Source organism: Miniopterus natalensis, chromosome 10 (genome assembly GCF_054644295.1).
Source record: "Miniopterus natalensis isolate mMinNat1 chromosome 10, mMinNat1.hap1, whole genome shotgun sequence".
NCBI lineage: Eukaryota > Metazoa > Chordata > Mammalia > Chiroptera > Miniopteridae > Miniopterus > Miniopterus natalensis.
Window position 1 is genome coordinate 45854401 of NC_142090.1, and position 26508 is coordinate 45880908.

Sequence of the window (26508 nt, forward strand, 5' to 3'; positions counted from 1 at the left end):
GGGACTGCGGATAGGACTGAAAGGGAGAAAGGTACAAAAGGGGAGGACAGCTGTTCATTTTATATCCTGTGGTCATTGTCCATCTGCCATAAACTGGAAGAAGTTACCTAATGAGGCTTGGGAATTTCAGCCAAGGAAGTGACTAAAGGGGCAAAATATTAAGTACAATAAATCACATACTGTCACATTTATTCAGAAAGAAAGGTTTGCAAATCCAATAGCCTTCTTACTAATAAAGTAAGTCAAAACAAAAATTATTGCTAGTAGCTTCATTTTAAAAATAAACAAATATAAAACAGAAGGTGAGGAGGTATTGTTTTTAACACCCAGCTCTTTCTCTACAGTTTTTGAAAGAGGCCTTTCAAGTTTAAAGGGAGCATGTTTTTAGTGTAAGTACAGAATATTTTTGAGGATTTTTACTGTTCTACTTTATTTGACATATCTTAATTCTTAATATCAGTTTTTAGAAAATGCTTAAAATGGAAATTCTGCTTCCATATAGCGGTCCTTCTTACAACACTGTCCTTGAAATATGTTTCTTCAGTTACAAATATGCTAAATTCCCACCAACGGTATTTTTTGGTGGGCAAAGCAGAGGTATAGATATAAACTCTAGATTTTCATATTAAAATAATTGATTAATTGATATCTTGAGACAAAAATACTGGACATGTTGGTTTTTCTAAACTGACCATTTTCATTAACAAAATAATGATTCAACTCAATTTCAGTCATCGTATTTTACAAAATTGAATTCATTTGCTCTTGACAGATCCAAGAGCAACTCGAGGCTTTCCTTTATGCAGAATGGAACTGTCCTTAATTAAAGTCATGTCTGTGGGCTCCTTTCGGTCACAGTTCCCATCCCTGTCATTTGGGACTGAGAAGCCCCAGGATGCTTCCTGCCCAGGCTGCCACAAAGCATTATCCAATACAGTAACCATTTATTCCTTCCCTGCCTCTTACCCATGAACCAAACTGCTGCCCCTTTGGCTACAGCTTCTGACCTTCAACAAGGCATGAGCTGCTGTCTCTGTGCAGGTGCAGGCCAGGCAATTCAAGCTGTATTTTATGAGATCCTGAAGCATCTCATGGCAGGATATGTGGGCACAGTCAGACACAGGGACAACAGCTAAGAGAATGCCTAAGAGGGGCTGGGAGACTGTTGGCTCAGCCAAGAGCAGCATTCCCTGTTCAGCCATTCCTCATGCACTTGTCTCAGCTGTGCTCTGAGAATTGGCAAGTAGCCCATGTGGGGCCAAATTCTCATCTTCCTTGGTAAATTTTTTCCTCCGTTTTCCTTGAACTCTACATTCCAAATTACTCCAGGGATAACTGATGTACAGGAAGGTAATAAGTAACAAAATCAATTTGCTTCAAAGGGTATCAAGCAAGAAACTAGCTCACTACTAGAGTACACACTTGATTATGTTTTTTAAAAATTTACAAACTAATGGAACAAATTTATATAGATATGCCACAGTAAAAAACATTATTCACAGATACATAAAATCCTATAAAGTTTAGATTTCATATGAGGAGAGGAATAAAACAGACATGAAAACTAAGAAACGTGTTAAACCAGTTATCCTGAAAATTACAGCATCGTATGCTTAAACTCAGGTCCTGTTCATCAGGTAGTACTTCTGTACTTGCCATATTATCATGGTGCTGCTCTACTTACAGTGGATGACTTTGATGCCATGGGCTAATGCCCTTAGGATTTTTCTGGCAAACTCAGTTACAAAGGAAATAAAAATCTAAGTATAATACATTCATTGTTCAACATCATTGTTGTTACTGGAAAATAAACATGTACAGCTGCCTCCAATGAAATATTTGAACAGAAGTTTGTAAAACTATAAAAACATTGATCATCTGTGTAATAATAGTCCATGACTTGCTTGTGGCAGAGTTATTTTAAAGAAGAATTGCAAAGTAGCAAATAAGCTTTGTGTTTCTTGATGCTTTGGGATACAGTGAAATTATTCTCTCCCTAGTGAGCAGTACTGTCCTCCACAGTCTCTCTTAACAAAAAAAGGATAAGTAATTGCCAGAACTGCCTAATATACCAGTATCTTCATGTTTCTCATCATCTTTTTCACAATGAAGAACAAGGCAAGTCTCTTTCTTGAATGCCCTAGCCTAATATCCCCAGGGAGTGAGTCCCGATTTTTAGAAGCTTCTCTAAAAGCTCCCCATTCGTTCATTGTTCTTTCCATTCACTACAATCTCAAGTTAATGGTTCTGTTCTCCATTTATCTACCTTGGAAAGATGAAAGGATGTATTGATCCTGTTAAGATTTGCTCCAGTCAGAGCAGGGAGCTCTAAGTAGCCGGATTACATCCATTTCATAACTTTATGATGTTTCTATATCAAATGCTGTTGTTTCCATGCAGCCCCTGGAGCCCTGCTTGTCTGAGGTCTGAGTTTTGAGTTATGGCAGCGGCAGCCCTTGAGCTGCCAGAATCCTCAGCAGGGGTCTGTCCAGGCACTCCTCGAGCCTTCAGTATTTATGGGCCCCGCTCTACAATCTAGAGGCATGATTTCAGGCAGTACTTTTCTCCATCTATAAATTCTGCACGATCAGTTAGTGCTCTTCTCTTCCGTGGCCCTGTGGAACATTTAAAAAGACAGCTTGTTTTTCAGGCAGAGCTTTAAGGAAAGAGGCTGCTTCCGGCAACCACTGCTGAGCCCCCAAGAGGACAGTAGCTTCTTCTATTGTTTCTGTTCTGATTTACTTTGAAGAGTCCTGGGCTTGGTGGAAAAAATCATAACCATACAAAAATAAAACTACCCAGGCCTTGGGAGACTAAAACCATATGATTTATCCTTCTACTACAAAAATAAAAAGAAATAGAGAGGGCTGCTGGAGATATAGGCCGACAGTCCCTAATCTGTAATTTCATATTACAAAAAAACTCAGAAAAACAGCAAAGTTTTTTTTTTTCCACCTATGTGATTGTAACAAAGACACACATGACCTGAATTCATTTGGCAGCAAGAACTGACTTGAAATGATTTAAGGCTATTCATAATCTTTATTTTTATTTTACTACTTATATGACTCTTTATGCACTTCACTGCAGAAATATTGTGTTTAATTATAGAGTGTTGTTGTATAATATATGGTATATGCACCATATTACCTTTCTGAAATCTTTAAATTAATTAAATAATTTGGATCCTGAAATTTATTTTACCTCACAGGATTTTATGGACCTGTTTGGCTATTGTTCTGAGGAAGGGAGAAAGTCTTGAATTCTTAGTAGAAAAAATTACTAATATTTCTACTTTTTAAGTGGCCTTGATTTTATACCAAATCAAGCTGTTCTTTAAGTTGTTTTTATGACAACTACCCAAGAGGGATAGGAAAAAAGGAAGAAATTTCTTTGTGAATTTTAGAAACTTCTTGCCTAGCAGGTATTTGTAATCTCCATACATGCATATTATAGTTAATGGGCTATTGCACAATTAATAGATTTACAATGTGCTTATTATGGGCTTCATTGATTTGCACATAATTGCTACTTGTTCATGTGCTTGTGTGTTTTGGCGTTATAAACTCTTAACAGCTCTTTAAGATTCTCTCAACCAGTACTGCACAGAAGCAATCCAGTTAGCAAATCCCAGAAATTACAGGTTCCCTCTGACTTTTGTTGAGTCCCTGAGGCTCATGAGGGTCAATGTAGCTTTCATTCAGGTTTGTCTCCAACATAGTCCGAAAATGAATGGCATGTTTCTAGTGTACACAAACAATTACTTAAAAGTCATTTCATCCAGCCCTGGCTGGTGTGGCTCAGTTGGTTGGGCGTCATCCTGTGCACCAAAAGGTTGCCACTTTGATTCCTGGTCAGGGCACTTTCCTCGCTTTCTAAAAAATCACTAAAAAGTCTTTTAAAAAGTCATTTCATCAATGTTAATTCAATTATAATGTGATAATTTCTTTTAAAGAATATTTTAATTGAGCCAACTCTGTATTAAGTAACAGAGAAGGAAATTATAATTTCTTATTCTATTTCCAGTGTTGTCCTGCATTAAAATACATTTATCGTTTGAATGTGCCAGGCTAAGCAAATTGGAAAATGAACTACGTAATCTAGACTGCATGTTCCAGGTCCTGTGATTTAAGACACTTGTGAAATGTAGGAACGCACACACAGTACATGCTTCAGACAGGTTTTGTGGACCTGTGTCCAGGTTTTGTGGGTCCACATTTGAAGCTTATACAATATGGCTAACAGCTAGGATCTCTTTAAGGAAAAATTACATATTCAAAAATAAGCAAAAATGTGAATAGAGTGAGAAATTAAATTACGACCAATTACAGATTTTTAGAAGCTCACAATTCCACAAACATCACAAAATCCGGAAATATAACATCATAGTTAACTAAGCCGAAATGCTCTGTAATAAATTTTCTTTACAGTTTTTCACTGCATATTCTTAAATCATCTCTTCATATGACAATGTTACAATATTTTCTATAGAGAGAATAAAAAAATAATTCTGCTCCTAGCTTGGTGGATCAGAGTTTTGTTTTTTTAATTAATGTTTTACCTTCACAACTCCTTTTTGATAATATCATTTAAATGTTTAAGATCATCATCAAATTGAAAAATCTCTATTTCTTTCAGATATTAACTGTAAGATTTCAGGTCATTTAAACTTTTCTTGTGCAGTGAGTAGTCTTAACTACTCTTTGAATTGACACCACTCATTAAGTGATCACCATTGGCCTTGAGTCATGATGCTAGGTGCGTTGGCACGGTGGACTGCAGGTGTGTTCTTGGAAGCTCTTTCTACACTGAAAATGACTACACTATAAAATGGAAGTTACCTGCATAACACACTAACCAAAAATAACCTATTTCCAACTCAAAGTCCCCTTAGCTGGATCTCAAAAGCGGCGTGGCCACTCCAGTATCACTTAACATGAGAGGAACATGGTGAGGGAGTATTCAGAAAGGAGACGGTCTTAACCACTTGCAAATGTTATAAAAAACATGGTCATATGAACACATTGCTAGAGATCCTCCCAGAGTCTTGGGAAGTACTCATCCAAGGGAGAGTTCCTGAAGCTTAAGTCTCATTAGCTTCATGGTTAATCTGTTTCTGCCTACACTGTCTACTGTCTGCACTGACATGTTAGAATTGAGCATTACATTTATATATGTTATATAGATACATGTGTTTAGTGTGTTTTTTTGTTAATCCTCACTCAAGGGCATTTTTTCCATTGATTTTAGAGAGAGTGGAAGGGAGGGAGGGAGGAGAAGAGGGGGAGAGAGAGTGAGAGAGAAAGACAATGATATGAGAGGGATACATCGATTGGTTGCCTCCCACGCACCCAACCGGGCCAGGGATCAAACCTGTAACCCAGGTATGTGCCCTTGACCAAGAATCGAACCCACAACCCTTTGTTGCATGGGCTGATGCTCTAACCACTTAGCCACACAGGCCAGGGTCATGTGTTTACATTTGATAAACTTACTGTCATTTCCAAACTTCTTTAATATCCTCCTGCAAGTTGCTTCATCTTTCCTTTCCAAATACCAATCATTCCTATCACCTTCCCTTTATTTAGTACTTTATTGCTTTTGCCTATCTCAGTAGATATATGTAGGGATCATGGAGATTTCAATATGCTGCTGCAGCTAGTATTCTGATTCCCAATAATAGTCATTAATGGAAAATAATACTTTTTTCCAATGTGTATATTTTGCACCATGTATTTTTTTTACACTCAGAATGTTTCTATGTCTTTATGACTCTTTTTTTTTTTTTACAAACAACTTTTGTTGCTAGGAAATAAACTGGGAAAGGAAAAGAGCACTGGATTGGGAGTCAAGCCATACTGTTCTTTCTCTGCTAATTGACCTCACATCATAACCTTGACTAAGTGGTAGAGACTGTCTGGACCCCTCACAACTTGTTTGTAGAGTGAGAGTGTTCATCATGATCTCTTAAATGTTTTCCAACTGTGGTCCTAAATCCTAGACCTGGGTGACAAGAATGAACTGTTAGTTAACCGGAAATACATTTTGTCTGAAAATATGGTTATGATGTTGTTTGTTTTAGTTAAGGCAGCATCCTCAAGAAATATCAAAGTAGTTGCCAAATCTTTATTCAACCAATTGTAATTCATTTATACTTATAGCTTGTTCTGTTACCAGAGAAAGATATTAAATAGAGGAACAGAAATACAGCATCAGCTGAGCCATGTAATGTTGTTACCCAAACAATACTCAGCATGAGAGATTGAATGTGCCCTCCTCTGGCTCTTTCTAGAAGAGCATCAATCTCTATGCAGCTTATCCGCTGGAAAGCATTGTACAAAAGAGATAATGACAGTAATAATAAAATAATGCTGTAATTGCATTTCCAAAAGACCCACTTTATAAACTTTAACTGACTAAGTCTTTTCTAGATTTATTTCATTCATTCATTCAACAGCTATTCACTGAGCTCCCATTCTATGTGAAGCAGCTCTCGCACTGGGGAGACAGGATTTGTGAAACAGATCTTTGCCTTGGTGGAGCTAAAATTCTGATGAGAGGAGGTAACCACCAAACAAATGAATATATCAGGGAGTAATTAATGCAATGAAAAAAATAAATCAGGAGTCAGCAAGCGAGGGGTAGTGTTTTATTGAAGGTAGCCAGGGGAAGGTCTCTGAAGATGTCTCCACTGAGCAGAGGCCTGAATTGTGTGAGAGAGTTGGCTTGGCAGAAGACACAGCCAACATAAGAGCCGTGCAGACTGGACTGGTATTGTTTCACCACAAGAGCCTTATGTAAATGTCAGTACCAAATGATGTTTTACTTCTTAAGTGGGAAAAGCTGTTCAAAAGGTACACGTTTCCTAGTTTTTCCTGAATGACAGCCAAAGAGAAGTGGGACTGAATCACAAGAAAGTAACTAGGTTTTTGAGTTCACATGTACCTTTAACAAAAATAATACTGTTAATAATTGGTTGACTCATTGATTGTTTGATTGATAGATTAATTATTGTGGCTTGACTCCCTATAACAATAGTTATTTATCTATTTTGTAAATTATAATAGGGATAGTGCTATTTAAATATAACTAGAGGTAAAGGTTGATACCAATTCCAATTGTAATTTTAAATTCAGTAAAGTGGTTCATATGTCAAACCAATGTTACAATAAAATATTTGTTAGAATTATAGTGATGAGACTTTCTCACAGTAAAATGAAGCAACCAGATAGAAATAAGCTTTGCCATTCTTTTTATTCCTTTATTTTTAAATCACAAGTACCAGGTACTGTTTTATACTTTTAAATATTATTGTTTCTCTATAGTAAAATGATTGTTTCAGAAGAAGATTTACAAGCTATTATGGAATTTGTTACTTAGAATATAAATGTGTATTACACTGGTACCTTAAGTGTAATCCTGATTACAGTATTATATCAGGTTAATGCTTTTCACATAATTAAAATTTTCTGAGTTGTGCAGTGTTAGGATACTGCTTCTTTTGGAATGCAGCTAGCTTTTAAAAATCTCTTTAAAAATGTCCTTCTATAGATTTTTAAAGCAAATGACAAAGAAATTATTTAGAAGGTTAACATTTTGTGTAGGTTCTGAGAGTCCTGTTAGGGGTTATCACATTTATCTGGATGACAGATGGTCTAAGGAGGTGGTGTTGATGGCAAAGGAAAGGTATAGATTTAATAAATATACAGGAGGAGGGTCTGCAGGTTTGGATGGCTGGTTACTGGGGCAAAGAATGGAGGATGGGCAGGGAACCTGCAGAGAAGGTGATGCCCAAGTAAACATGATGCTTCTTCTCTGTGTAGTTTTAGTGTGATCTTCTATGGTGAAACCTGAGAGAGAGCTGAGATGATGATGAGCAGGGTACTTAGGCTAGAGGTGGTTTAATCCTTTAGATTTTTCTGTCTTTACCCAAAACAGGGCTATTATGGCCTTGAGTCATGAGTCTGAGTACAAGTAACAGCACAGAAGCTTGTCCCAACATGTTCTGACCATGTGAAAATGTAACACTATTTAGGAAAAAATAAATGTGCTTTGTGCACCAGAAGCAATATAGTGAAGTGGACAAACGCAAGGGGTCTGTCTGGTCTGTCCATTTGGCTCTGAGTAAATTTCTCAAGTTCTCTTTGCCACAGTTTCTTTCCTTACTTGTAAAATGGGCATGCACATAGACCTCTTTATAGCAACCATAATTGCTCTCTTGAGTTACTAGAATGTTTTTCTTTATGGGTGCTATTAAAACTCTAAGTGATCAGATTTTCTGTTTTCTTTGGATGATAGGAACTGCAAAATCAAATTTCCAGGCCCACTCCAGCAGTTGTATAGACCTTTTGAATTGTATCTCCTTACACTGATACATCTTGTTACCCTACTCTCAGAGCACCTTCTTTTTCTTACCAAGTAGACTAGTCTCTTTCCCACTAACACATTTACCAGTAATGCTAACAAACAAATAGATAATTCATTTGGGTCTCAGTTTCATTCCCTTATTGAACTTACAGCATTTCCACTAACGAGTTGGGAAATCGCCCAAAGTAAAAGAAACTAGAGAGAAAAAAATGTGCTGTAAGTTCTTTGATAAGCAGTAATTTGATTTAATGTTTAGCTCCTTAATAAACATGGTCAGAAATTTGCTCCTTTTTCTAGGGTAAATGAATTTACAAAATGAAACAAAAAATACTGAATCATAGCTGATATCTATTAAGTAGTGTGGACTAAACACTGTTTTCTAGATGTTTTTCATGCATTAACTCCTTAATCTTCACAACAGTTATATAAAGAGATTACTATTATTATTCACCTTTTACAAATGTGTAAATTGGGCACAGAAAAAGTAAGTGACTTGCCCAAGGTCACACAGCTAAGTTTCAACGCCCTGGTTGCAACCCTGGCAACCTGGCTCCACTGCTCCCTCTCCTAAGCCCTCAATTCTTCTCTGGAAGATAGCTTACTTATGTCAGAGGAAATTTCACTCTAAAAAGTGAAGTAAAAATATTATATAGAATTATCAGTAGTGCTGACGAGCCTTGAATTTATTATCATATAGACTCCCCTCATATGAGAAAAATTAAATAAGATTTATTTAAGGATAAATGATACATTATAAGATGTACCTACCATCAAAGATTTTTTTCATTAATCCACAACATTCAATTTAGAGTAACATTTTTCTATAAGGTTACAATATTATTTTATTAGATTTCTTTCTAAACATAAAAGTGGGTATTTTTTCCCTAAGAGCAGTGTATTAATCTAATCAAATATTCAAACAAACAAAATAAGTCAAGTTAAATAGACAAGATAATGTCTTATTATCAAGAAGATATTACATTTGAGAAACTTTTTTTAATGAAGTAGAAAATGATTCCTGATGGAGATGTCAGAATTTGTGCCTTGGGGATGATATTCTGTGTGGATTATGACTACTTTGAATTACTTTGCAAATTGCTTATTTTCAATTATGCTGGACCATTCTAATAAGAATTTACTAGTAAGTTAAATAATTCATTTGACTATCATTATTCCCATTACTTTATCAGGCTGATAAAAAGATACCAGAATTACTTGTGTAATTTGTCTCTGGTATTTTTATTCCAAACGCAGACTGGATTGTGATCCAAATCATTTTAGGGCGCTTTTTTAAATCTGAAGTTTTTGTGTTTATTGATTTCTCAGAGAGGAAGGGAGAGGGAGAGATAGAAACATCAATGTGAGAGAAACATTGACTGCTGCCTCCTGCATGCCCCCCACTAGGGATAGAGCCTGGAAACCCTGACCAGGAATCAGACCTTGACTTCCTGGTTCATGGGACCACAGCTTTTTTATCCACTCATTCATTTATGGGCACTTCCGCTGCGTCCAAAACTTGGCTATTATAAAGAATACTGCAGTGAACATAGTGGTGAGTATATTCTTTCAAATCAATGTTTTGATTTTCTACACATATATTCCCAGAAGTGGAATCTTTGGGTCATAAGGCAGTTCCATTGTTAATTTTTTGAGAAATCTCCACACTGTTTTCCACAGTGGCTGCACCAATCTTCATTCCCAACAATCATGAGGGTACCCTTTTCTCCACGTCCTCACCAACACTTGTTGGTTGATTTATTGATGATAGCCATTCTGACAGGTGTGAAGTTTTAATTTTAATTTCTCTGATCATTTGTGATGTTGAGCATATTTACACATGTCTATTGGCTATCTGTATGTCCTCTTTGGAGAAGCATCTATTCATGTGCTTTGCCCATTATTTTTAAATCGGATTGTTTGTTTTCTTGGTGTTGAGTTGTACAACTTCTTTGTAAATTTTGGATATTAACTCCTTATCAAATGTATCATTGGAGAATATGTTTTTCCCTTCAGTAGGTTGTCTTTTCATTTTGTTGATTTCCTTTGCTATGCAAAAAACTTAGTTTGAAGTAGTCCAATTTGTGTACCTTTTCTTTTGTTTCCCTTGTCCGAGGAAATATATCAGAAAAAAAATTTCCTACAAGAAATGTCTGAGATTTTACTATCTATGTTTTCTTCTAGGATTTTTATGGTTTCAAGTCTTACATTTAAGTCTTTAATCCATTTTGAGTTTATTCTTGTGTATGGTGTAAGAACATGGTTTAATTTTATTTTTTTGCATATATATGTCCAATTTTCCCAGCACCAGTTATTAAAGAGACCATCTTTACCACATTGTATGTTCTTGCCTCCTTTGTCAAATACTAATGGACCATAAAAGTGTGGGTATATTGCTAGACTCTCTATTGTATTCCACTGACCTATAGGTCTGTTTTTATGCCAGTTTTGATTATTATGGCCTTGTAGTGTAGTTTGATATCAGGTAGCATGATACTTCCAACTTTGTTCTTTCCCAAGACTGCTGTGGCTGTTCAGGGTCTTTTGAACTTTCATATAAATTTTTGGGATATTTGTTCTAGTTCTGTAAAATACAGTATTGGTATCTTGACAGGAATTTCATTGCATCTATAGATAGCTTTGTATGGGCATTTTAATTATGTTAATTCTTCCTATCCATGAACATGGTATATGCTTCCATTTATTTGTGTCTCTTCAATTTCTTTCTTTAGTGTCTTATAGTATTTAAAGCACAGGTCTTTTATACCATTGGTTAAATTTATTCTTAGGTGTGTCTGTTTTTTATGCAATTATAAATGGGACTTTCTTAGTTTCCCTTTCTGATAGTTCACCATTAGAATATAAAAATGCAACTGATTTCTAGATATTTACTTTGTATCCTGCTACTTTACTGAATTCCTTTATCAGTTCTAGTAGATTTTTGGTGGAATCCTTAGGATTGTCTATATACAGTATTATGTCATCTGCAAATAAGGACAGTTTTACTTCTTCCTTTCCCATTTGGATGCTTTTTATTTCTTCTTCTTGTCTGATTGCTATGGCTAGGACTTTCAGTACTATGTTAAATAAGAGTGGTGAAAATGGACATCCCTGTCTTGTTCCTGATCTTAATAAAAACACTTCAGTTTTGCCCATTGAATATGATGTTGGCTGTGGGTTTATCATATATGGGCTTTATTATGCTGAGATGTGTTTTCTCTATTCTCTCTTTGCTGAGAGTTGCTTTTATCATAAATGGGTGCTTAATTTTATCAAATGCTTTTTCTGCATCTGTTCATATGGTCATGTGAATTTCATCCTTCATTTTGTTTATGTGATGTGTCACATGTATTGCCTTGTGGATATTGTACCAACCTTGCATCCAAGGACTAAATTCTACTTGATCATGATCTCTTTAATGTATTGCTAGACCTAGTTCATTAATATTTTACTGAGGATTTTAGTATCTATGTTCATCAGAGTTATTGGCCTGTAATTTTCTTTCTTTGTAGTGCCTTTATCTGGTTTTGGAATTAGGATAATGCTGGCCTCATAAAATAAGCTTGGGAGTCTTCCCTCCTCATGAATTTTTTGGAATAGTTTGAGGATAGGTGTTAGTTTTTCTTTGAATGCTTGGTAAAATTCACCTGTGAAGCCATCTGGTCTAGGTATTTGTTGGGTGTTTTTTAAAATTACTGTTTCAGTTTCACTAGTTGTAATCTGTCCAGATTCTCTGATTCTTTCTGATTCACCTTTAGAATATTATGTTTCTAGAAACTTATACATTTTGTCCAGATTGTCTAATTTGTTGGCATATAGTTGTTCATAATATTTTTTTATAATTCTTTTTATTTCTGTGGGGTCAGTTGTTACTTATCCTCTTTCTGTTCTGATTTTATTATTTTGGGTCCTCTGTATTTTTTTCTTGATGAGTCTGGTTAAAGGTTTGTCAATCTTGTTTGTCTTTTCAACAAACCAGCTCTTGGTTTCATTGATTTTTTTTTGTATTTTTTTTAGAATCAATTTCATTTATTTATAGCCTGAAATGTGTTATTTTTTTTTTCTACTCATTTTGTACTTTGTTTGTTGTTCCTTTTCTAGTTCATTTAAGTGTAAAGTTAGTTTATTTGAGATTTTTTAATTTCTCAAGATAAGCCTGTAGTGCTAGGAATTTCCCTTAGGACTGCTTTCACTGTGTCCCATAGATTTTGGGTTGTTGTGTTCTGATTTTCATTTGTTTCAAGGTACCTTTTGATTTTTTTCTTGATCTCATTGTTAATCCATTTATTGTGTAGTAACATGTTATTTAGCCTCCGTGTCTTTCTGTGTTTTTCAGTTTTTTCTTGTGATCGATTTCTAGTTTCATACCATGATGGTCAGAGAAGATGCTTGATATGATTTCAATCTTTTTAAATTTATTGAGACTTGTTTTGTGTCCTAACATGTGGTCTAGCCTAAAAAATGTTCCATGTATACTTGAAAATAATGTATATTCAAATGCTTTGGAGTGAAATACTCTGAAGTTATCAAATCAATCTGATCTAATGTGTCATTTAAGGCCGCTGCTCCCTTGTTCATTTGGTTAGGAAAACCTATCTATTGATGTCAATGGTAGTGTTAAATTCCCCTACTACAACTCTCTTACTGTTGACTTCTCTGTTTATGATCATCAAGATTTGCTCTATATATTTAGGAGCTCCTATGTTTGGTGCATAAATGTTTGCAATGGTTATATCCTCTTGTTGGATTGATTGCTTTAGCATTATCCAGTGCTCTTCTTTGTCTTCTGTTATGGCCTCTGTTTTGAAGTTTATTTTGTCTGATATAATTATTGTAACTTCACCTTTTTTTTCCCTTTTTATTTGCATGAAGTGTCTTTTTCCATCTCTTTACTTTTAGTCCAGTCTGTGTATATCATTCATTCTGAGGTGGGTCTCTTATAGACAACATATATGTGGGTCTTGTTTTCTTATGCAGTCAGCTACTCTGGGTCTTTTCATTGGAGCATTTAAGCCATTTACATTTACATTTAAAGTGATTATTATTTTTTTTAAATATGTCTTTATTGATTTCAGAGAGAGGAAAGGAGAGGGAGAGAGAGAGATAGAAACATCAGTGATGAGTGAGTCATTGATTGGCTGCCTCCTGCACTCCCCTGACTGGGGATTGAGCCCACAATCCGGCATGCGCCCTGACCGGGAATCTAACCCCGATTGCCTGTATCCCAGATCAACGCTCAATCGCTGAACCACGCCCAGCCGGGCTAAAGTGATTATTAATAGGTATATATTTATTGCCATTTTATTCTTATAACTATGTTCTTCTGGGCCTTTTTTTCTTCTTCTCCTTCTCCTTCTTCTTCACCCTTTAACATTTCTTATAATACTGGTTTGGTGGTAACAAACTCCTTTAGCTTTTTCTTGTCTGGGAAGCTCTTTATTTCATTTTCAATTTTAAATGATAGCCTTGCTGGGGAAAGTAGTCTTGGTTGTAGGTCCTTGCTTTTCATCACTTTGAATATCTCAGGCCAATCCCTTCTGGCTTGTAATATTTCTGTTGAGAAATCAGCTGACAATCTTATGAACCTCCCTTGTAGGTAACTAACTGTCTTTCTCTTGCAGCTTTTAAGTGTCTCTTTTTATTTTTAACCTTTGCAATTTTATTTATGGTGTGTTTTGCTGTGGACCTCTTTGAGTGCCTCTTGTTTGAGACTCTCCCAGCTTCTTGAATTTGTGTGTCTTTTTCTTTCACCAAGTTAGGGAAGGTTTCAGTCATTATTCTTCCAGTAGGTTCTTGATTCCTTGCTTCCTCTCTTCTCTTTTTGGTTCCCTTATGATGTGGGTGTTGTTACACTTCATGTTGTCCCAAAGGTCCTGTAAACTATCCTCATTTTTTAAAATTCGTTTTTCTTTTTGCTGCCCAGATTGGGTGTTTTCTGCTACTGTGTCTTCCAAATCACTGACTTGATCCTCTGCTTCATCCGGTCTACTGTTTATTTCTTCTGGTGTATTCTTCATTTCTGACTGGTCCTTTTCTATGTGTTTTTTTTAAGAATGCTATCTCTTTGTTGAAGTTCTCACTAAGTTTCTTGAGCTTCCTTATAACCATTTTTTTGAACTCTATGTCTGTTAAATTGCTTGCCTCCATTTCACTTAGCTCTGTTTCTGGAGATTTCTCCTGTTCTTTCATTTCAGGCATGTTTCTTTGTCTCCCCCTTTTGACTGTCATTCTGTGTTTGGTTTGATGTATTAGGTAGATCTGCTATGACTCCCAGTCATTCTCTATGTGCATTCTTTTGTAAATCCTTGCTTATAAGCCTTCTCTTGAGCTAGGCTTCAGTTGGTTATTCAAAATGTTCAATAATTTAGTTGTAATTCCAGTTTGGTTCTGGGAAGAGGTGAGTGTAACATACTGCCATCTTGGATCTCCTAATGCTTGTAATTTTGACTAAGTAATTTTAAGATGTCCATTAGAGATAGCAAGTAACAGTTGGGTATACAAGTGTGAATCTCATGGGAGATATAATCCTGGGTATCATATGTTATAGGTGCTATTTAAAGCCTTGAAAGTGGGTAAGATCGCCAAAGCAGGCAATGTAGATAAGAGAAGGGAAAAGCACTAAAATTATTTGAAGTCAAGAAGGAATAGAGCAACAAAGGGGACTAAGAAGCAGCAGCCAGTGAAGTGGGAGAAAAATCAAGGTGGTGCAAGCTAAAAGGAGAAAATACACAAGAAAGAAAGAAGGATCGACTGCGGCAAATCCTGCTGAGAAGTTAAGTAACCTGAAATTGGGGAAGTGAACTGTTGATTTGACAACATGGACTTCTCAGCAGCCTAACCAAGAGCAGGTTCAGGGTAGTGCTTGAGAGTGAAAGCCTGTGTGGAGGGGGTTGGAGGGGAGAGGTGAAGAAGTGAAAGCCATCACTGGACAACCCTTTTGAAAATTTTCGCTATAAAGGGGAACAAAAATAGGATAGGAAGGAGCAGGAGGTATGGGTGTGACTTCAAGAAAGTTTTTTTATAAGATGGGAGATTCTTTGTATGTTTCTAGGATGTTTGTATGATGATAGGAATAATCCAGGAAACTCATTGGGAAAAATTGATAATGCAGGAGAAAGAGAGTGTAAATCTTAAGGAGCAAGAGGAGATGGGATCTAGGCCACATGAGAAGGTTCACCACTGATTAGAACAGAAACATTTCATCCATTATAACAAGAAGAAGGCAGAAAATACTGGTATGGATGGACAGAGAATATGATACTTGTAGATTTGTGGGTGAAAAAATAAGGTAATTTCTCTCTTTGTTTCTACTTTTCTTAACTATATTTATTGCATTGTTAACCTAATAAGAATGAACTTAGACAAATGATTTTATATGAAAATTTTTAAAAATTAAAAGTAAAGTAAATAAAATAAGTAATAAATAATAAAATAAGTAATAAAATAAATAATTAAAAAATTTTAAATTAAAAATAAAATAAAAATGAAAAAATAAATAATAAAAAAACAGTATTCTTACACTTAACTTGCCAATACAAAGCAAGTTATTAAGCTAGCATGAATTCCCAACGTCATCAATGAAGTGTTGTTTGGCTGCAGAATAGATTCAGGGCATTATGTAGATATGCGACTTAGCAGAGGAGTAGAGATGATGGTATTTTTATTGCCATGCATATATGTCATGCATATTTATATATATCCATAAATTGTGGGACAAACTATAAGACAGTAAGAGGCCAGAAACATTGTTGATAAAAATATCCATCACTATATACTATGGGGTTGACTAAATAACCAATAATAATGTAAATAATAGTTACAGTAAATAACTATAGGTTTATCTGTATCATTTGTCAATTTAAAATCAAGACTTGACAACCAAGACTAACTAGAAACAGCACTGATGAGGTACCTTTAACACAGAATATCATGTCCTCCCCCAAACCATGGATATTTCAGTAGTATTTGTGTGTGTAGCTCTACATGTGAAAGCCAGATTTTGTAGACTGTTCGATTGGGGTTCTCAGTATATCCTAGAATTTCATTAATTTTATTTATGAATACCAAACTTTAGGGACCCTTAATCACTTTGTAGATTACTTCTACTCTTGCTGTGGATAAAAATGAAAATCTATGGAACGCATATGCCTCTAAGAACCAAAGAAAGTATTTGCATTTTTAGACCAGTTCAAGTCCAACATTAGCTCTCACACCATGCTTTTATATCTATGATTCTAAATTACCTTTTCTCCTTCAGCAATTCTTTAAATCTTTGCAAAATTGCTCCTTTAGAGTGAAGGGAGTGATATGCAGGAGAGAAAATAGATTTGTAAAAAAAAGGGGGTGTTTTGCATTTGATATCTGGGTTTGTCTTTCCTTTCTAGTTTTAAATGTCACTTTCAGCAATTAAAGATCCTTGATTTAAGAGTAGAAAGAAAAAGGCCTGCGGCAGGTGATACCTGGTTATTGCCTCCTCACTGAATGAGAGATGTTCTGAGAGATGTGAGAGCTCTACACCACAGCATCTGTGAGTGGGAGTTGGGGTTGGCATTAGCCACCTGGGCACACTGGGCATCCACTTATCTCAGGCAGAGTCAAGTAATCATTATCAGTCTGGGCAAGGACAGTCTTATTCTGCAGACTGAAGTCTATATGGCAGTGTGGTTGCAATTCAGAAGGGTTTATGTGAAGAAAAACTTCATGGAGTATATGTAGAACAGCTATACTCAGAGTGGGCATGGAGAATCATTTATTCCTTGGACTGGTGCCATTTGGAATGGTAGTTTGGTAAGAGTAGCCTCAGAGTGAGTGAGGCAGATAGCCAAAGCTGACTGTTTCTCTTGTGGAGGTGGTCCTTCCAGCTGGGGACCTCCCTACTGCAGTCCACTAGACATGGGCAATGCCTCTCCTCTGATTGGCCACTTATACCTTGTAACCCAGTCCTGATCTTCCACCTGTCCATCCTTATGTTGGAGTCCCTTTGCCCTTTTGACCATCTTTTCATATGGGAATCCTTTAAGGTAACCCTGGGCTAGTTCTATTTCCAGGGTATTTGATCTCTAGCAACTGTGCATCTTTGTCCCACTAGGGGTAGAAGTGCAGCTTCATCCTGAGAGATAAAGTTTTATCCTGAGGAATTGTTGAAGGATTAATTATAAGCAGGGAGGGAACATGATTCAGTTCACTTGTAGAAAGAATACCGGCAACAGCGTGGCTGGATGAGGACATGTGAGGCTGGAGAGAGGGAAACCAACTAATCACTATTGCAAAGCCCTGGCAAAAGCTAATGAGGGTCATTGACAATGGTGAGGAGGCGATGAATGCAAAAGATATTAATATTTTAGATATGAAAGATTTAATGACTAAGTGGCTAAGGAAAAGTGAGACACCTGCCAGGTGCCTTTTTGTTTTATTTTATAGGCTCATAATCAACTTAATCTTACAACATTGAGATGGTAGCATAAGAAAATAGACAGGAGAGAAGTCATGTTTGTTATCAAGGTCATCTTTGGACACATTTTTATTTTGATGTTTATCAGCTTTGCTTCTTGCTTCTCAATTTGTAAAACAATTTACAAGAAATTGAATTTTGTAAGGAAGATTTTTGGTTATCATTTGTTTTATCCTTTCCTTTTACAGGGATTCACCTTACACAACTTGCTTTTAAGTACTTACAGTGTATGCAGCATATAGGAAGCACATAAATACCACTTAAGTTCTTTAGGCTAATTTGAATTTTCTTGTGAAATAAACAGATTGTCTGCCAGACCTCATTCTTGTTTGCATTGAAGTTTGTCCCACATAATCCTGGCAGTTTCCATTTCCAATCTCACAGTGTGATATTTATTTTAAGCAACTGCTTATGAAAGGTAGAATTTAGCAAGATCAAAGTGACATAAGGTGGATTTCTGTTTGAGCCCAGGGTTGCTGGGTAGCTTTCCTTTGAATACCTTTTCTTGCATGTTTTTCACCTATTTTGACTGTGAGAATAAATCTGGGAAAACTGCCGTTTGGCCTTTTAGCACATTGCCAGCTTTGGTGATTGCAAACTAACTGGTGTTGTACTAAACACCACTGAAATAAACTAAATGAGTCTGATGAAAGCTTGGAACTCTTGAGTGCTACAAATGTAAAAATTCAACAGATGCCATTTGCTGTAACTAAGGCTCCTCTAGCAGATGGGTGAAGGTTGAACATAAATTGCACCATATCTTTTTCGCTTCGTTCATTTGTTTTTAACATAGTGTTAAAAATCCTGCTATTCAGTGACAGTAAACTTCTGGCATATGTTTCATGACTATTTTGGGTATCTGAAGATCTTTGAATTTACAGTTATACTATGTTTTATTATACGAATTCATTGAACATGCAAAAACAAATTTTTATCAGAGTTTTAAAACTCTCTTTGGTGTTACTATTTCCAATATTGAAAATAATAATGGGAAATAAATGCCAAATAGTCACAATGGGTTATAATGCCCCTCTTTTAAATCTTTAACGTTGTGCTATAAAGAATAATATAAATCGTATTTTTCATTCATTTAGTACTTGAATTTTCTTTACAATATTTTAGTTTCTCACATACTGTCTCATCATTTAAATAACACACACAGAAGATGGTATTTTTATTCCTCATCCAGTTTAACAACTTATATACCATTTAATGCGATCACTATTAATTTATATTCTTTCCAGAACCACGATGCATTATCAATCATCCTATAATATTTAGATATTTCTTAGCATAGACTTAAGTGCTTATTTTATCATTTAATTTAGAAGTTGGTGTATCTCTAAATAAATCTGCAATTTACCTTGTTTGCCTTTTTTCTGTTTCCTAAAATTATTTATCAGAACAGTTCACAAGAAACTTCAGCATAGTTAGAAGAATGAGGAAGCAATCAGGGAAACAGCTAAATGGTTACAAAATTATCTAAAATATTTATCAGAAAGGATAATATGTAATGACACTGTTTTTTAACTTGGAAACATATTGCTATTTACAGGTTCAGGTTCATGTCGCTTTAGTTATTCGGACCCCAACATCATCGTATCATATGCCAAGAATAACACTGCGGACTGGATTCAGCTCGAGACAATTAGGTTTGTTCTCATTTAAAGTATTTTCATAAATTCTGACATAGGTGGATTTCTCTTTCCCTGTTTGCCTTCAATCTCCCACTGACTTTATTCTTCGTGGTTAAAATTACTCTGGTTGTTAATTATGTTGAGTTGCATGGACGCACATATCATGATCTGCCCTATTTAAAGAAGTATGGTTAAAAGTGTCATTTTCCATTTGGAACTTCCCACTGTCAGTAGTAGCTCTAACAAATTATTTACTTTTTGGTAAAAGCACATTTGGGATAATAACCTTTATGATGGACTCCTCTATAAAGTTATATCACCCATCTCTCTAGGTGGTGTGTCTGTGTCCTGGTTTATAGGCCTAGGAATATATCAGATTACCACCTAAATTCCTTCATCTATCTGTCATGATAGTGAGTTAACAGCCACGAGAGTCTTTTGTATCTAATCTCTAGTTCTGTCATTTTCCTTCTAACTTCCCTAAGGCCAGTTCTAAAATTTTAAGATCATAATTATGATGCAACTTGTAATCATTTATTACATTTTCTTTATTTAAAAAAAAAATCAATAAAAATGAGGTAGGATTTTTGAAGAAGAAGCTCATTCAGGTTGAAAAGATGAAAAGATTTGGTTAAATTAGCAAGAATCAAATTATTTTTATTATTTCTGCATAGGTTAAATCATAAAACAAAATTCATAATGAATGTTTTATTTTAAGTATGGTAAGATAGTAAAAATAAAAAGATACCTTAAACTTTTATAAGGTAGTTATTCTAATTGGTTTAGTTCTTAAGTTAGTATAACTCAAGTAGAACATTTGCTGTAAGTTTTGTAGTTCTCTTTTTACACATGCTGTTTTCCCTACCATATTTCCATGTTGAAAAAAAATGTGATTTATTTGGGGGGGAATAAATATTAAGCTCTTAGTCTTTAATACTAAACCAGTCTATCCAAAGTTTCTAGTAGTATTTTAATTTTTTTAAATGTTACAAATCTAGGTTCTAGTCTAACCAAAAACTGAGAAAAGTGTTTCTAATTCATGAATTTTAATACACTGTCCTCCTCTGTAGCAGGATAACATAATTTATAGATGCCTGGTATAAGCCAAGCTCTGACATGCTGTGCCAATTTTATAACAGAACATTTTGGTATTCTTTTTAACTTCTAGTAATTATTATAAAAATCATTCAGATGAAATATTTATATAAATGGTGTTAAGCAAGGCAGCATAAATATTGGAAATTTTACCTATACCTCTATCTTTTCTCTATGTAATAGTTGTGTACCATAATTTAGGTAAATTGTAGTTGCTTTTTCTTGCTGGATAACAACTGCATATGTTTGATATAACAAATAGTGAATGCGCACACACATTTAATTACAACACAGAGTTCACATTCAGCTGATTCCATTTGGTTTTTATTAAATGAGATTTTCAATTTTAAGTCATACATCTTCATTAATGCGGATTTTCCTGGTCACCATTTAGTGACCAGAATGAACATATTTTCAATCACTTCTGGAAACTAAAATATATTATTTTCATTATTTTAAATTCTTTATGAAGCCAAAAACATAGTCACCATGAAATATTTTAAAAGGAAGGGGAATTGATTACCCCTAAAGGTAAGGTACACCACCTATAACCTACACTGACAAATTTATAGATATATGGGCTTCATTGGTGAGTGAAAAATGTCTTTTCTGTAGTCCTTTCAGAACTGATTTATAGTAAGCCCAGAGTACTACTAGTTTGCATTTAGTACCATTTTTAATCTTTGCTAAAGCAATAATATTTACTATAGCAGGTTTCTATGTTGGGAAAATAAAATGTTTAATAAAAATATTTTATTATATAGCAGAAGGGCCTAGATTCTAACACATGTAATATAAAAATAATGTTAAATTATATCAAGTTTTTAAAGGTTGATCTGCATAAAATTGTAAAGAATTATAGAGCATTTAACTCTCATGGCAAATCTCACATTTTATATAGACAAAACAAAAGTGTATCAGCTTAGTAGAAATAAAATAACTATTATGTAAAGACTGATTATGAAACATAGCATACAATTGTTTCTAATAGATGTAAAATTTCAAAGTAAGAATCAAAATTGAAATAATTTTGTAGTTTTTCTCCTTTTTAAAAAAAAAATACATATCTTTATTGATTTCAGAGAGAGGAGGAGAGAGAGAAACATCAGTGTTGAGAGCCATTGATCAGCTGCCTCCTGCATGCCCCCAACTGGGGACCGTGCCCTCAACCCAGGCATGTGCCCCGACCAGGAATCGAATCCCAATCACCTGGATCCTAGGTCGACATTCACCCGCTGAGCCATGCCCGGCCAGGCTCTTTTTTCTTCTTAGTATCAAATAAAATAAACTGTGATTTTCTAGAGGTGCCATAATACTGTGTGCTATTTTTTTCTTCAATAATTCCTTTACTAGCTTAGTGCCTGCCTTGTGTTAAAAGTAAACTTCTTGAAGACATTTAATTTTTTAAACTGTCATCACTTAATGTGAACATCTTAATATTCAGCATATGCTAAAAGATTTAAGGGCTATGGAATTGTGAGTATTTAATCTGTAATATATATAGTATTTTTAAGATAATGAAATACAATCTTAATTAAGAAACAAAATTGACCTAAAGTTCTTTAACTGTGGCACTAATTCCCATCTCACCATATGTTCCAGAGCCCCTTCCAATGTCAGCACAATCATCCACATCCTCTACCTTCCTGAAGACGCCAAAGGGGAGAACGTCCAGTTTCAGTGGAAGCAGGAAAATCTTCGTGTAGGTGAAGTGTATGAAGCCTGCTGGGCCTTAGATAACATCCTGGTCATCAACTCAGCTCACAGACAAGTCATTTTAGAAGATAGTCTCGATCCAGTAGACACGGGCAACTGGCTTTTCTTCCCAGGAGCTACAGTTAAGGTTCGATCTCTCTTTTGTTCTTTCTCTTCTCTAAAACCTAAAGCTCAATAAACCAATTTGTACAAAGATAACTATTCTTACCAAACCTACTAGTAAAGAGGTAGGCAATGTTCTTTTTATGTTACCTTCTCTTTTAAGGATAGAAAATCTTTGTTGCAAAAACATCCATTTAACAAGTATTTTTGAGGACCCGCTGTGCCATGTGCAGGACTGAACCTAGAGAATATAACTACAAAAAGCAGATATGTTTCTTCCCTTCATGTGGCTGTCAACTTAGCATGGGTAGTTAGACATGTCAACATGCACATACAAAATAGCATAATTGTTATGATTTGCCGGGAAAGGGTAGAGTGCTGTGGAAGTACAATATATGGTACCAAATCCACACTTGAGGGTTTAGGAAGGTTATCCAGGAGAACTGGAATCCAAGCAGAGACTGAAGAGTAATTTGGAGTTGACCAGGTGGGAGGAATAGCGGTTCTAGAATCAGAAATGACATATACTGAGGGCACGAAACAAAGGTCTTGTATAGTGTACAAAATAGTCTAACAGATTTTTAAGTTGAGACTTACACTAGTTAAGTCTAGAGACAAGGCCAGTGACAAAACCTTGAAAGTCTTGCAAGCTGCTGTAAAGTTTGAACTTTATCCTGAAGGTAATAAGGGGTCACAAACTGCTCCAAACTAGAGTCACACAATCAGATTTTATTTTGAAAGATCCCTTTGAGAAGGGAGGATTCGCCCGGCCGGGTGTGGCTCAGCGGTTGAGCGTCGACCTAGGATCCAGGTGATCGGGGTTCGATTCCCTGTCAGGGCACATGCCGGGGTTGTGGGCTAGGCAGCCGATCAATGACTCTCATCATTGATGTTTCTATCTCTCTACCCCTCTCCTTTCCTCTCTCTGAAATCAATAAAGACATATTAAAAAAAAAAAAAAGAGAGAGAGAGAGAATGGAGGATGCAGTGGAGGGGAGAGGGCATGCAGGGAGACCAAACAGGAGGCTAATGACAGCAGTCCAATGGGAGATCATGTTGGACAGAGTGCATGAACAGGATAGGAAAATGTACACAGATTTCAAAGGTTTTTTAGGAAAGGGAATGGAGAAGATTGGAAACTTATTGAGAAAATGAAGGGATAGCATTGCCATTCATTGAAGCAGGAAACACAGGAGAAAAGCAGGTTCCCAGGAGTTAATGAATTCACTTTGGACATGTTGATCTTTTTTAACTTGAGGTATATTTGACATATAACATTATATTAGTTTCAGATGTACAATATAATGATTTAATATTTCTAAGTTTCCAAAATGATTACATCTTAACTAAAGCAAAAAGCAAGTTTAACAGTAATTGAGAAAGTATGCTTAATTACAGAATAGAGATTATTCAAGGAAAATATGCACAAGCACAGATAGGATACTCTTTGTCTAAGTAATAAGAACTACATTTTTAGTATTATTTTTTATTAGTTTCAGGTGAGCATCATAATGCTTAGACAATCATGTACTTCGCAAAATGATCCCCTCCATATTTCAAGTACCCATCTGAAACACCATACATAGTTATTACAATATTATTAATTATATTAGCTATGCTGTACTTTATATCCCCTTGACTATTTGTAACTACCAATTTTTTCTTCTTAATCCCTTCACCTTTTTCACCCAGCCCCCCAACCCTCTCCCTTCTGGCAACCATCAGTCTGCTATTTTAGTCACATAATTCTATAGCGAACTCTCCCCAAATCCTCAGATTAATTACCCAGTGTCTATGGCAGTACCCTCTCTGCCTCCCCATTCCCAACTTCTGTTTGTCCAGTAATAAGAGCTACTTTTTACTGAACACTTATTATTCTAGGTACTTACTGTTTGAAGTAAGTTCCTTCCTCCAGATTACTCATTTTTAGAAACCAGAATTTAGTAAGTTCAGACCAAACATTGGTCTCTTCCTTCTCTGCAGCTGATTTTGTTTTCTTAATCCTAGTTACTGGCCCATCTCAATATTGGCTTCAGACCTAAAGTGAACTTAAGGAGGTAGGCCTATCAAAATATTTTTCTTAGGGAGGCAGAAGGTGTTTTCAGTAACCTACCTGGGAGATGGAATAGAGTGAGAATGGTGGGACACCAAAAAAGAGAAATCAGCAGTCTAATGGTAGCAGACTTCCTCTGACAAGGATATTAAAAGCCAAGGATCATGCAAAGGGGTGCCACTGGCAAAAACTGCAGCAGCATTCCTTAACAGAAATCACATCTTGCTCCCTCTATACTTAAGACCTTTGATGGCTTCCTGTGTAGGCTTAGAAGATACAAACCAAACTCCCTGGCATTCAAGGCCCTTTCCAGTCTAGGCCCAACCTAACTTTTCATCCTCACCTGCCCCACTGTGCTCCAGCCTCACAAATACAGCAGACTTTCACACCCCATCCCTTTAGACATGCTTTTCTACCTTTCTTTTTTCTCCACCTGGCAATTACACAGCATCCTTAAGGGCCCGGTTCAAATGTCTATCCATGTGAAGTTCTGTATAGTTAATGTCTCATTCCTCTCTGTGCTGGTATAATCATTAGATTGAACAAACAGGACTTGGGGGCGGGGCCTGGTTATAGAAACAGGTTCATCCTTTTTCCCAAGTAACCATTCAAATTCATCTCTGCCTTCTTCGCACTAAAACTAAAGCAGGTCCTAAGACAGCTGATAGACCAAAAGCATCATCTAGTCGCTCTAGTCTTCTAAACCATCTATTTAATAACATATATGACTAGTCCACTCTTGTAATCCAAACCTCAAGTTTCGTCCATAGTTTCTCCCCTCCTCCAGCTGATATCTGCTGTAGTGGGCATAGGGCAGTGGTCATCTCCTTCTCTTTCCTCACCACCCTGCATAAGTTTCAGCTTCCAAACCCTCCAGGGCTGGGTTCTAAGGAAGAAGACAAGGTGCAGAGATTGTTGTAAGCCAAAATTATTGATCCCCATCCTGGCAAGTGATCAAAACTGGCTCTCTTCTGAATCTACCAACAGGCTCCTTGGAAATCTCCCCACTCCTCGCCGAAGCTGGGGATGCAATCCTCCCAAGCATCTCTCATGCCTGTTTCTACTCTTAGCCACTGGCACCTCTGGCAATGACTACAACCTCTTTCTGCTGAAGGCTCCTTATTCCTCCAGGAAGTGGTTTGGGGGCAACATGTTAGACAAATTAAGTTGTCTCTTGTGTGCACAGGCCCAAGCCTAGTCTATGGTAAACAGTCACCTTGAATCTATCAGTGGGAGGAGAGTAGTTACTTCTAAATGCAGCCTTCTTAACCAGCCCCCTGCTAGGCAGCTCCAGACACTAGTACAAATCCATACAGCATGCCCTTCAGGTGGCATCCTTGAAGTCCTGTACATCAAGCTTGAGAAGAGACGGTACCCTCCTTCTCTGATATGGTCATGAATGGGACTCACAGCTCACCACGACCCTCTCTAAAGAAATCATCTCTGTTATCAAGCTTCCTACTCCCCTCATCTGCAAGCTTGTGTACTTTCAATATGAGTGATAATTGAACCCTTTCACCACCTCTTTTCCTAGGTCCTTATATTTGGTCCATCACCTCACTTTGAAATAAGGAGTTGCCACCTATTTTATTGGAACCTCAACCAAACCAATGCAAAACTGTCCTTGTTTGTCTCAAGTAGGGCAGAATGATATAAGACCAAATAGAGTAATTAACTTGAGGAGTTTATATGATCTGGGGAATTGTAATTATAGGTCATCACTTTAAATCTGCCCTGGGTTGGTAGAAGGCTATTACCATCTGTTGTCTCCTTAGTAATTAATATGAAATAGATGTATAACAGTGCCATTTTCTAACACTGAACCTGGCCTTATATTTGTTGTGCTTTTTTATTTGGGAGGACTGTAAGAGGCTACAGAATTAATATATTCTTCCTATACAGCCATCTGTGTTTCTCCTCCATTCTCCTTACAAATTCATGGCCTTGCCTTACTCATCTTCCAGTGTTTTTTAAGAGAATTTGCCCGTGTGGAAGAAAAGGCACACAACATTCTTATGCTTCTCTTTACCGTCATGGTTTTTCCTACAAATCCCTAAGCAGCCCTTTGTTCCTGACCAAGTAGGTGGGGT

At 36.1% G+C, this 26508-nt stretch overlaps 1 protein-coding gene across 2 annotated transcripts in view; it reads left to right on the forward strand.

The window, feature by feature from the left end:
• Positions 1-26508, forward strand: part of RELN (reelin) — a 485569-nt gene that overhangs the window by 255346 nt on the left and 203715 nt on the right. For both annotated transcript variants that reach the window (XM_016219582.2, XM_087821107.1), the window contains exons 9-10: positions 19371-19467; positions 22150-22390. In XM_016219582.2, the coding sequence (XP_016075068.2) occupies positions 19371-19467; positions 22150-22390 (338 nt within the window). The remainder of the gene's footprint in view (positions 1-19370; positions 19468-22149; positions 22391-26508) is intronic.